This window comes from Dendrobates tinctorius, unplaced genomic scaffold (genome assembly GCF_039654945.1).
Source record: "Dendrobates tinctorius isolate UK_male_01 unplaced genomic scaffold, ASM3965494v1 ptg000097l, whole genome shotgun sequence".
In the NCBI taxonomy this organism is placed as follows: Eukaryota; Metazoa; Chordata; class Amphibia; order Anura; family Dendrobatidae; genus Dendrobates; species Dendrobates tinctorius.
This window is the reverse complement of record NW_027361765.1, coordinates 2,273,278-2,286,077: the sequence shown is the minus strand read 5'-3', so window position 1 is coordinate 2,286,077 and position 12,800 is coordinate 2,273,278. Positions and strand designations below refer to the sequence as shown.

The 12,800-nt window shown below is 42.7% G+C and overlaps 1 protein-coding gene across 2 annotated transcripts in view; it reads right to left on the bottom strand.

Moving 5' to 3' along the window:
• The window catches only part of SORD (sorbitol dehydrogenase), an 89,418-nt gene that overhangs the window by 67,043 nt on the left and 9,575 nt on the right, over window positions 1-12,800 (bottom strand). For both annotated transcript variants that reach the window (XM_073586865.1, XM_073586864.1), the window contains exon 2: window positions 2,634-2,831. In XM_073586865.1, the coding sequence (XP_073442966.1) occupies window positions 2,634-2,708 (75 nt within the window). In that variant the 5' untranslated portion in view covers window positions 2,709-2,831. The remainder of the gene's footprint in view (window positions 1-2,633; window positions 2,832-12,800) is intronic.

Here is a 12,800-nt window from a genome sequence, read left to right as displayed (position 1 = left end):
ACTGTGGGGTGCATTATACTATGGGGCTGCTGCATTATACTATGGGGCTGCTGCATTATACTATGGGTGCATTAAACTATGGGGCTGTTGCATTATACAATGGGTGCACTATACTATGGGGCTGCTGCATTGTACTATGGGTGCATTATACTATGGGGCTGCTGCATTGTACTATGGGTGCATTATACTATGGGGCTGATGCATTATACTATGGGTGCATTATACTATGCGGCTGATGCATTATTCTATGGGTATCAAATCAACAATGTGAATCCAGACAATCACCACCGTCCAGAGCACAAAACATGAACCTTGAAAGCAATTGTTTACGTTTAAAATAATTTTTATTAATTAATATTAAAAGTTAATGAACCAAATTAACAGCAAAAAGTCAAATATCAGGTGCCTCTAAATTTAAAGGAAACAGAACCATCATGCAATGTATACATATATAGATGAACAGACCATCCAATATAGATTACATAGAAAAAAGCCTTTTGGACTATAGTTGAGAAAGGTAATTAATAATTTATCTTCATACTGGATATCTTTCAAAGGCCTATGTATAGGTGAAATCACAAATCAATGTGCAAAGTACATATAAATTGTCTTTTTGTGCTAAGAATTATCACTCAAGAACATCTACTATAAAAGAAATATATGCACAAAATCCCTAAAGATAAAGTTTTACCTGTTAGGAAGGAAAAAGTAGGCAGAGAATATACAAAGTCACTATAGAGATATCTAATAAGCCAAATATAAGCGCTATTACATAAAGTCCCCTGTTAACAATTGTGCTGTTAAATTGGTTCATTAACTTTTAATATTAATTAACAAAAATTATTTTAAACGTAACCAATTGCATTCATGGTTCATGTTTTGTGCTCTGGACGGTGGTGATTGTCTGGATTCACATTGTTGATTTGATGTTCTGTTTAGAACCATAAGATATTGTAAGGACTTTCTTATATTGATTTCTCATTATTCTATTGGTGCATTATTCTATGGAGCTTCTGCAATATACTTTGAGGCTGTTGCATTATACTATGGGGTGCATTATACTATGGGGATGCTGCATTATACTCCTATGGGGGTGCATTATACTGCTAAGGGGGTGCATTATAATACTATAGGGTGCATTATACTGCTAGGGGGTGCATTCTACTGCTATTTATGACTATGGGGTACATTATACTATTATGAATGACTATGGGGCAACATGAAGAGACATGAGGCAGAATGGGAGGACACATAGGGTCCAGAATATCCAGAATATGGGATATTATTACTGTAGTGGCTAATTAAATGATAATATTTTTGAGGATACTGTTTTCAGTGTGGGTGAGGAGATGTCCTCTTTCTGTACATGGTGACATGGTCGCTCATTTTGTTCTTTTGGCGTAGTGTAGAGGTTGGTGAAAAATTGGGTCATGTGCTCTACATAACTGTTATTTTCTGCAGAAATGAGTCCTGGCTGGAAGAAGTGATGTTGGTGTGTGCTGGATGAAGATGAAAAGCGAAGATGAAGTACTTCACCTAGAGATGTCACCAGTGAGTCCTTGTGTTACCTGTACACTTGCACTATATGGCACTGTATACTTTTTACAGAGTACCTGTGCATAATGTCACTGGTGATTACTGTATTACCTATACACTGACAGTATATACAGAGCTCCTGAGTATAATGTCACTGGTGATCACTGTATATTACTTGTACACTGAAACTATACACAGAGCTCCTAAATTATGTCACAGGTAATCACTGTATTACCTGTACACTATCTACAGAGCTCCTGTGTATAATGTCACCGGTGATCACTGTATTACCTGTACACGGACACTGTATACGAAGTACAGATCTCCTGTGTATAATGGCACTTACGGTGATATTAGTTTTGTGTTTTTTTTGTTAATGATTAGTATTGTAGCATTCGGTCACTATGTTGTTGTAATATGTGATCTGGTCATGGTGTGGCGATATTTGTTCCCTGCATGTAATATTTTCAAGTCACAATGTGGTGGTAACATGTGGTTTGGTCATGGTGTGTCGGTTTTTGCTACTTGTTTGTGATATTATTGGTCATTTTAAAAATTGAAAAATAAATAAAAATATACCTAAATTGTATTGGATATTTTAACAAATGTTCAGTAAGTTACAGTAGAGTAGAGTCCGGAAAAAAAAAGAGTCTACCTTGTCATAGTGATGGATTAAAAAATCTTTTGGTCAAAACAAAACCTGCTGGTTATGTATGTAGCGATGGGTTGGAGCCTAGGTGGAATCTCAAGGGGGCCGTGAAAATTTTGCCAGTATGGGGCCCCGAAATTCCTAGTGGCAGACCTGAGTATAGGTCAACAATAATAGTGGACAATCCTTTTAATAAGCCCTCCTTGGTGAGACTTGGGTGTTCTTGTTCCAGCTATGCCTTGGTTCAGATCTTTTTGCAGATGCCACTCCACAGTAGATGCCACTCCACAGTAGGCGTCATGTGCTTTAGTCTCCCTGCAGCTTACAGTCCTCTATGACAGAAAAGTGGAAAAAATACGACAGTATATCCCTCATACCATTGTAGTAGTGCATGCAAATAAATATCAGTCTTACTGACTACAAGTTATAGAGGCAGTTAACAACTTACCAACCGTAGATCTCCGACTCCATGGACCACAACAGACAGGTTCTCTACAGCTTGGCCCCGCTTTGCTGCTGCCATAGTCCTCTCCCAGACAATGTGTCCTCGTTTATCAGTAGCTCCTATTTTAGCTCCACATCAAAGAGTCGGTTAAAGCTTGATCTGTGCCTTGTGTTTGTCAGATTTTAGCTTTTGACCCTGGTTCTAAAAGAGAGGAATGTAACTTTCTGCTTAGTAGGAGAAAATTATCACCTCTACAAGCATTGTATTAATATTTATAGAGAATTCGCTCTCTATGCCATAATTCTGGTAAACATTAAAAGCAAAATTACTGTAACACCCCAAAGTAAGAAGTCCATATTAGATAAATTGCCTTTCAATAACCGCCAATATTCAGCTGTAATATTTTAGGTGGTTTGCTTTGATGCTATCAGATTATGTCCGATATTGTAACAACAATAGCAATATAGTTTATTAGTGTATTTATTACAGTAAAGCGATAAATTATACTGAGACTTAGTAGAACAAGGCCAGCCTTGTATGGAGTGAGGCAGGAAACATGACGCCAATTTTCTCCAGTTTTATGACCCAAAGACTAAAGTGGATCCAGCATTATAGTAAAGAATGAGAAACAATAAACAAGAATAAGAAATGTTCCCACGGTGTGCAGGCACAGAGGATATTCAGTGCAGATTCACTAGCCAGAAAATTCACCTGTGTTTTACATGTGACAATTGAAAAAATCTTTTCTGCAGTGTGCACGTCAGATGAGCAGCATAAAATGACCAATTTTCAAATATAACTATATTCTGCAGATAGCGATGATGGATTTGCAATGGAAAAGGTGAAAGGCGCAGCTTAATGTCACCATAATAATATATGCAGCGGTATTTTCTTTTTTTCTCCGTGATTGAGCACTGCAGCAAGTCAATTCTTTCAGTGTTTTAGCGGCATTTGTGCAGTGAAAATTCACTCCCAAAAAACGCAACAAATACTCTTTCGGTGTTTTTGGAGAATAAAACTATATTAAACATGTATTGTAGAGAAAGTGCATATGCAATCTGCTGAAAAAAAAGCAACAAAAAAGGCAGAGAGAAATGCAGCAAAAACATGGCAAAACAAGCAACGCTTTTACTGACAAGAGAGCAGGTTCTGGCTGCAGAAACAAATGCAGCAATAATGCTGCATGAAAATATAACATGGCGTGGGGTGGTAACCGTGAGCGAGATACTAGTCTCTCACACCCCGGCACGTTACATTACGGTGGCAGTCCTTGCTGGGTGCGAGGACTTTTGCTGTGGGGGTGCTAGGCCCTTGTAGGCTGCATTTAACTCATGACTTTGGTTTGTCTTGACTAGATGTTTGACAGTTCAAAGAGGGAGATCACCAGTAAAAAATAAATGTTTTACTCAACTATGATTTAGGAGGGATAATATAAAGTAAATAGCGGTACACAACTTAATGGACATTTCAGTCATTTACAATAAGTATTATTTTCCACCCATAGTTTCAATTCCTTCCTCTTGCTCATTTATCCTATACTTCAATGTTCCTTTCTACTGTACTTCACCACAGCCCAGCTCAGTACTGCAGTCCAGTTAGCAAGAGTCTGAGGGAGCCCGGCTTTATCTGCGGGGGGGCGTCTGACTGGCCAGCAATTCTAGGATATATTTTGCCTGCTCTTTTTTCCTCTGGGATGCTGAGAAAGGGTTAACAGGTGTTTTTTTCTCCTTACCTTAATGTGAAGGATGTTCATTGGTCTAGAAGGTTTCCTTCCTGGTTCGGGCCCTCCCCCTGCAAGGGGTATAAATTGTGCTGCCTGAGGTGTCTCCTCCTCTTTGACCGCTGGGATCGAGAGCGGAGGTACCCTGTGGTGTGAGAGTCAGGGATGGCGGCGTTAGAGGCTGCCATTAGGGAGAGAATTAGCAAGGAAGGCGCTGGGTGGATTGCAGCAGTGGAGGAGCAGGCGGCAGGTTCAGTGGAATATAATGCAGCTCCTGGCAGGCGGCGGTCAGGGCGTGGGCCACGCCCCCCAGAGCACTGGAGCCCGGCTTCTTGTCAGCCGGGTCAGGCGGAGGGCATAGCAGCGGTTGTGAGTAGAACGGCTTGTGTGCTTGCTGGGGAGACGGGCGGATTATCTGTGGTCCCGCCCCTCATGAGTGCAGGGAAGGCAAAGAGCGGGAAAGTGTCCGGGCGTGGCCGCCCTGCATCACGGCGCCCACCTCAGAAGTGGTCCCTGGCCGCATATCAGCTGCCAGCTGCTGTTTCTCACACTGGGGGAGGGGGTGTATTAGCAGGACACACCACATTACCCAGGGCGGTTAAGAAAGCCGCTGCAATGGGGGGTTACGCATAGTGCCAGTTCATCAGCTAGTGATTAAGCTGGGCGCAATAGGGCGGATAAAGGGCAGCATAGTGCTTTACAGCAGCAGAAGGGTTACCAATTGGCAGGGGAGGGAGCTAATAAAGGGAGCCAATTAAGTATTCAGCAGCCAGCTCCTATGCCTCAAATGCTGGCATAGTGCCCGCTCAGCCTGGCCTGCAGCAAATGCCGCAAAATGTACAGCAGAACTTGTATCCCTCTGTGTCCCTTTCATCACAGACACTCACCCTCCTGCCAGCAGTAGTGGCACCGTCGGTGTCAACAGGAGCCGGCATTACCTCACAGCAGCTGGGGAGGTTTTGTCCTCGGCACAAAATCAATTGCAGTCATGTATACCGGCAGCTAATGCAGTTCCTGTCAGTAATGTGGGTGCATTGGGTCCCTCTCAACAGCAGGGTGTGCTGGCTGCCCCTTCGGGGGGGTTTAACCCCTTCATGCCCAACTCCTGTGGAATTTTCGGCTGAAAGTCGAAGTCGCAGGGGCATTAAAAGAAGGAGATGTAGCAGGTTGTCGTCCTCTTCCTCTGAGTCATGTAGAGGGTATGCCAGACGTCGTAGTCGGCACAGCCATCATAGTAGGAAGAGGTCTGTGTCCAGATGCAGTCGCCGGTCAAGGTCCTCAAGGTACCATTCTTCATCCTCATCGGGGTCACGAGGCCGGAGTCGGGCATCTACCCGTCAATCAGCTCATATCCAGCAGGAGCAACAGAGGGTGCACAATGAAAAAGTGGTTGAAGTTCCATCGTCATTTCCGGTTACTGAAGTGGCGAATGGTGAGTTTAATTATGCGGGAGCCTGGGAGTATTTTGGGAGGAGAAAAATTGGTGCTGAACCCAAATTTATTAGCTCAAGTAAAAGGTGCCAACCTTCCTCCTCCTGTTTTGCTTTCGGATATTCATAGAGATGTATTTTATTGTGGGGTAGCCCCTTTAGGTTCGCATTTAGAAGAGGAGACTATAGAAAAAATATGGTCAAATGACTATATAGGTATATGGTCTCTTGTTTCTACAGAGCAAAGCACAGTGGACCGTGAGCGGCGGCCTAATGACAGGCCTTATGAGCGCCGGCCGAAAGTGGCTAAATCAATTAATAATTGGCTCCAAGCCTTTTTTGTTTTAGGCTGTGCTATGGGTAAAAAACATCCTGAGCGCTGTTCAGAATTGTTTTCATACATGGATACTATTTATAATTCATATAAGATGCATGGTGCGTCAGCATGGTGGAAGTATGATGATGCCAGGCCATTAACCCACAGTTGGGTTGGGGGGGTTAAAGCTACGGATTCTTGGTTGCGGCTCATGATGTCGCAGAGGAGTACTCAGCCTTTTCATTCCGGGGCCCCTAGCCAGCAGTCAGGCTCGGGGCCAGTTTCTGCACGAAGGTCGGGAACCTGTTGGCTGTTTAACGATGGTCACTGCAGGTTCTATGGCTTATGCAAATATAAGCACGAGTGCTCATCATGTGGGGGTTCGCATGCAGTCACAAAATGCCCGCGTGCTAACACGAAAGGAGGATTTGCTAGCACAACAAGACATTAAAGACTCCAGTGAAAATCACCGCGATGGAGCCATGGTTAAACAGGTATCCCAATAAGGTGGCTGCAGCACAGCTGAGAGTGGGTTTCAAGCATGGTTTTTTCATACCATTTAAGTTTTCCAAATTTTTCATTTAATCTGAAGTCAGCCAGGGAGATGCAGTTGATTTTGGCAGCAAAAATAGAGAAGGAGGTGTCCCTTGGTCGTATGGTGGGGCCTTTTGTTTTTCCCCCATTTTCAAATTTCAGAGTTTCCACCTTGGGTATTGTTCCTAAAAAAGAACCTGGGGAATTCAGGATGATTCATCATCTATCTCACCCGAAGGGTTCGTCAGTAAATGATGGAATCAGTGCTGAAGAGTCTTCAGTAGTATATGCTTCTTTTGATCGGGCGATTGTTTTGGTTCGTCAGGCAGGGCAAGGGGCATTATTGGCCAAGTCAGACATTGCGTCTGCTTTTCGGCTGTTACCTGTTCACCCGGATTATCATTTATTGGGCTGCTGTGTGGATGGTGAGTATTACTATGATACCTGCCTCCCCATGGGTTGTTCTATTTCATACAAGTATTTTGAATTATTCAGCAGTTTTTTGGAATGGGTCTCCAAGGTTGAATCTGGGTCTCAAAGTATTACGCATTATTTGGATGATTTTTTGTTCGTAGGCCCAGCAGAGTCAGATAGTTATGCTAAGGTTTTGTCTAAGCTTAAGGAGCTTATGAGTTGTTTTGGAGTCCCTTTAAATGAAGAAAAAACTTTTAGTCTGGTCACCCGTCTTTCCTTTTTAGGAATTGAGATTGACACGGTGGATATGGTTTTTCGTTTACCAATGGATAAGATCACGAAACTGTTGGGACTTATAGATGATTTTTTGTCATTAAAAAAAGTGACATTGGTGCAAATGCAATCCCTTCTTGGTTTGCTTGCTTTTGCGTGTCGAGTTATGCCTATGGGCAGAATGTTTTCGCGGTGTTTGGCTATGGCTACAAGGGGTGTAAAATTTCCTCATCACAGGATTTGTCTGGGCCTTCCTTTGTTGGAGGATTTGAGGGTTTGGAAGAATTTTTTGTTCAAGTATAATGGTTGCACCTGCTTTCAAGGTTCAGAGAAGTCCTCCCAAGAGATAACCCTGTTTGCGGATGCGGCTGGATCTGTGGGATTTGGAGTTATATTTTGGAATCAGTGGTGCGCCGAAAGATGGCCAGCAAAATGGGTTGATAACGGCTGGACAAAAAATGTAACACTTTTGGAACTTTTTCCGTTGGTTGTGGCTTTGATGTTATGGGGGGAGCAGTGGTGGAATTCCCGGATCTGTTTTTGGACTGACAATGAGAGTGTGGTTCATGCATTGAATCACTTGTCTTCATCTTCGATTCCAGTTATAAAGATTATTCGTTTCCTCGTGTTAAAATGTCTGTATTTTAATATTTGGTTCCAATCACAGCACGTCCCAGGAATTGAAAACACTTTGGCTGACTCACTGTCATGATTTGATTTTCAGAAGTTTCAAGAGATCGCTCCAACCGCCAATCAGATAGGAGTGCGGTGCGCGGAATACATTTGGGAAATACCGGAAATCTCATGATGCCGTTGGTCCGGGCTTCATTAGCTACTTCAACGTGGAATGCATATGGTAAGGCATGGCAGGAATGGTTGGGATTCGTGTGAGACTTACCGGTGGGCTCCTCTAGTGAGGCCAGGTTTGATGTTACTGTTTCATATGTTCAACATCTGCAGGACAATGGGTCTTCGGCAATGCTCGCAAAAAACAGGTTATCAGGTTTGGCTTTTCAATTTAAATTACGGGGATGGGAGGATGTTACAAAATGTTTTATTCTGCATCAGGCTTTAAAGGGTTGGGAAAAATCTAGGGTTTTGTATAGCACAAGGCGGCCTATTTCATTATCCCTTTTGGCTAGAATCATTGAAGGCACGAATGCAGTCTGCAGCTCTTCTTTTGAAGCTACATTGTTTTCAGTGGCTTTTGGAGTTGCCTTTTTCGGGGCTTTACGCGTCAGCGAGCTGGTGGCACCGTCGGGTCGGGTTCCTGGTGCTCTGCAGCACAATGATGTGACATTGTGTAGTGGGGGTTTACGTATCCGTATTCGGCATTCTAAAACTGATCCCATGGGTAGCGGATTATGGTTTTCTTTGTCTTTGATCTCGGGTCCTGTTTGCCCCAATGTTTTGGTCTCTCGGTATTTGGAAATTAGGCCAGATATTCACTCGTTTTTGCACATGCTGATGGGTTATCGTTAACTAGATTTCAGTTTTTGGCATTGCTGCGGAAAATTTTATTCTTTTTGGGTCTCCCTCTGGGTGAATTTGGTACGCATTCTTTTAGAATTGGCGCAGAGACGGAAGCAGCTCGCGCGGGTCTCAGGGATGAGAAAATAATGAAGATAGGCAGGTGGCGTTCCGAGTGTTTTTTCTGGTACATCAGGCCTGAATTGTTAACTTCATAATAAGTTAGTGTTATTAATTTCTAATTGTCTTCTCTTTTTAGGTTGTTCCAGACCCAGTGTTTGGATTCTAGGACATTCTTATGTCTTTTGGGTGGAGTAGAGAACTGAGTTGCGCCCTGGCGGGAGGTCTCTTGGTTTATACAATGTGGATGTAAACTGGAGAGGTATTTGGGGATTGATGTGATCACAGGTGCTACTTGAAGTGGTTCAAATATCGAGATTATTGTTATCTCCTCTTATTTTGGTATTGCATGTGGGAGGAAATGACTTAGGGTCAATACAGTTCACGGAACTTATCACGTTAATGCGTGCAGATATGGATAAGTTTCCAGGTTTATTTTCTCAGTTGGTTATGGTATGGTCCGAGATAATTCCCAAAGTGATGCGGGGCTCGAGATGGGGCTGGTATAGAAAGGGCACGCAGAGTAGTGAATCAACGCATATCTCGTTTCGTACACTTTAAAGGAGGCATTATAGTTAGGCACAGACAGCTAGAAGTTAATAATGTAAAACTTTTGCACCCGGACGGGGTCTATTTGACAGACATTGGGTTGAACATTTTTCTTTCAGGATTGCAGTATGGTATTGAGGAGGCAATTTTTTCTTTGGGTGGGGGGGTCGCAGCTCCTTTTGTTGTCGCTACTCCTTGGTGGAAGAGCAAGCCTGGGTAACATGTGCCGGGAGTCTGGTGGCATATCCTCATAATTTTCCGATGGTTAACATGGAGAGCTGCGACCTTACCCCTCCAACGATGGGTGTTTAAAAAGAAGTTGTTATAACTGGTTAATTTTTAATAAAGTTGTGTTTTTTGGAACAGTGTTTTCAGTTCTTTCTTTGCGTCGGGGAAAAAAGAGGGCAGGTTTTATAAGGTATGGACACTCCTTGTCTCTACCTGCAGTTCTGCGTCTTATTTCCCCTCTACGGAACTATATTGTCAGCATGGCCGGTAGTTATCTTCCCTGTCTTTGACGTTCTGGAACTCCCACCTAGGGAACTCTCTTCGTCTCACATACTCTGTCCCGTCTAGGCCCATTACCTGTGTGAGTTATAAACTTTGGAAGGTAATGCTAGGTGTCCTGAGCCAGGATGCATTGATCACTCTGCACCTTCAGTCACTTTTCTCTCAACTAGGATTTCGCCATCTTTCATCTGTCTCCTCTCTCAATATGGACACCCATGTCATGCATCACTGCTCACATCAGAACTTAGGTCTACTTTCTACACACTCTGGGCCATTTCTGACAGGAAACTCTCTGTCTCTTCAGCCTAGACCTTCCCACTCTGAGCTAATCCCAAACATTACATCTCGCTTTCCCTACTGTCAGGCTACACAGATCATTAACATCCTTAACAGAAGACATAATTCAAATTATACAACATAACATTACACTTATTCTTCAAGGGGGAAATGTGGGCACTATGTGCATCTCCTTAGACGAACATAGCCTAAGTCTTCCATTTATTTCCCATCTCTATAGAACTCTCTTAAGGGCTGTGACTCAAAAACTGCATCTGTACTTCCAGGAAACCAGAGACAGAAATGTACTGAATGCAGCTCAGTGTAGAGCCCCGCCCACTCCACATAGCCACATTCACTATAATATCCCACATCATCCCATCAGCCAAAGCTACCGGACTACTACCCCTAATATCCCACATCATCCCGTCAGCCAGAGCCACTGGACTACTACCCCTAATATCCCACATCATGCCGTCAGCCAGAGCCACCGGACTACTACCCCTAATGTCCCACATCATCCCGTCAGAGCCAGTAAAAGTAGAATAGTGAAATTGCACATAAACATGGTTCACTAAGATCCCAGGTTTTCTACTGATCAGGCTGATATTCTCACTTATCTGCCACCATAAATATCACAGTCATGCTTTTCACCAATGGACAGGCACAAACCTTATACATTAGTACAGTAGAGAAACCTTCACACACATTTTCATGCACCGTCAACTTGTAATTTGAGTTGCTCATGGATGTATAGCATCTGCATGCAGTATAGTATCATATTTAGTGGGTTGTTATGGGAAAAGGATTATGTGTTAAATGGGTTTATTCAGGTGAATTATGGGGAAAGTAGCACTTTAAAAACACTCACAGCATCAGAGCACAGTAACACATCAATAATGCATAAAAGTGTCTGTGAGAAAATATTAAATCCACATGACATTTAATATGTGCACTTTCCTACATTCATGTGTGTCACTTAATGATACCACATGGGGGGGGGATTCATTTCTGTCATGTACTCACTGCTCCTTTCTGGGGGACAGATGATGGCTGGAGCTTATGTTCCTGGGGATGCTAGATTTCTCCCACCATGTCAGTGTCTGCAGAGGTGTTGTCAAGTGGGAAAACTTGCGCATAGCAACCAATCACAGCTCAGCTACTTTTAACCAGCTCTGGTGAAATGAGAGATGCTTAGTGATTGGATGCAAGGAAAACTGTTGCTCATAGCAACCAATCACAGATCAGCTTCTTTTGAACAGCTCTGGTGAAATGAAAGATGCTCGTGATTGGTTGGTGATACACACACACATACATTGATTTTAATATATAGAGATATAGGTACACTGCAATTCTGTAATATAGGAAACTCTAAATTATCTTGTAAATGATGACTAACTGCTGCTGTAAAGAAACACGAATTGCACACAGACGACAAGTGAGAAAAACAATCGTTCCTGTTTTCCAGACAAAATTCTGAACAATTTATTTTTTTAAGCTCATGTGGACCAACCCTTTCTGTGAGCCGAATGACAGATTGCCGGCTCAGAGAAAATGTAAACCGTCGGCTCATTAAATTCAATTGCATTCGTGTCTTCCAGGAATTAGTGAAATTGTAGACTTGACCATCAGTACTTCCTGGTCTGACAAATTAATGATTACCACATCTGTATGTATGTGTGTTAGGAGCATTAATTATAAAATTACTAAGACTACTTTTATCTTCCTGCTTCCCTCAATGAAGAAGGGCTGTAGTTTTCACTGAACATTGATAGAATAAGGAAGACCAGCTAGTCGGCAAGTGACTATTAGTATGCAAATTTCATATGAATGATCATATGACAACTATGCAATTTACTTAAAGAGAACCTGTCATATATAACGCTATTAACCTGCAGATATTGGATTAATTTTCAGGTTGATAGAGTTCTGACACCTTGAGGCGCTGGCACTTTATTTGTCCCTGTAGCGTTGGGCTTCCAAGTTACAGAGGCAGCGCGGGTGCAGTTTCAGTCACCGCCTTGTCTATAGATAGGCATCGACTATAATCGCGCCCCTGGCACTGACTGACAGCTGGCCCTAATGCTAAGTTGCTGTCAGTAAGTTCTAAGAGTGCAGTTACAGCAGATGGACTCTATAGATTGAGCGGTGACTGAAACCATGCAGGTGCCATCCCTATGACTGACAGCTACCGGGGGGAGGGAATACAGTTTATTTTCCTCTCAGCAGCATGCACCACGCGATGTCTGAAAGCAATGCTTAACCTCATATCTGCAGGTTAGTAGCATTATTTTACATGACAGGTTTCTTTAAAGTGAATTTTTGCCCCAGAGCAGGAAAACCTAGATTAACGTCTGTCCATGGCTTTCTGTTTTTCACAGGCTAGATGGATTGTAATAATCTGCAAACTGATTAATAGACCATGGATGAAATATATTCTGTTTTCTGCGGATACAAGTGGACACAGATCTGAGAGTAAAGCCTTAGGTCCCTATTTATAAAGTAACTACCCAAAAATTATTACAAATTTATTATATATTGAACATTTTAAGAATCCG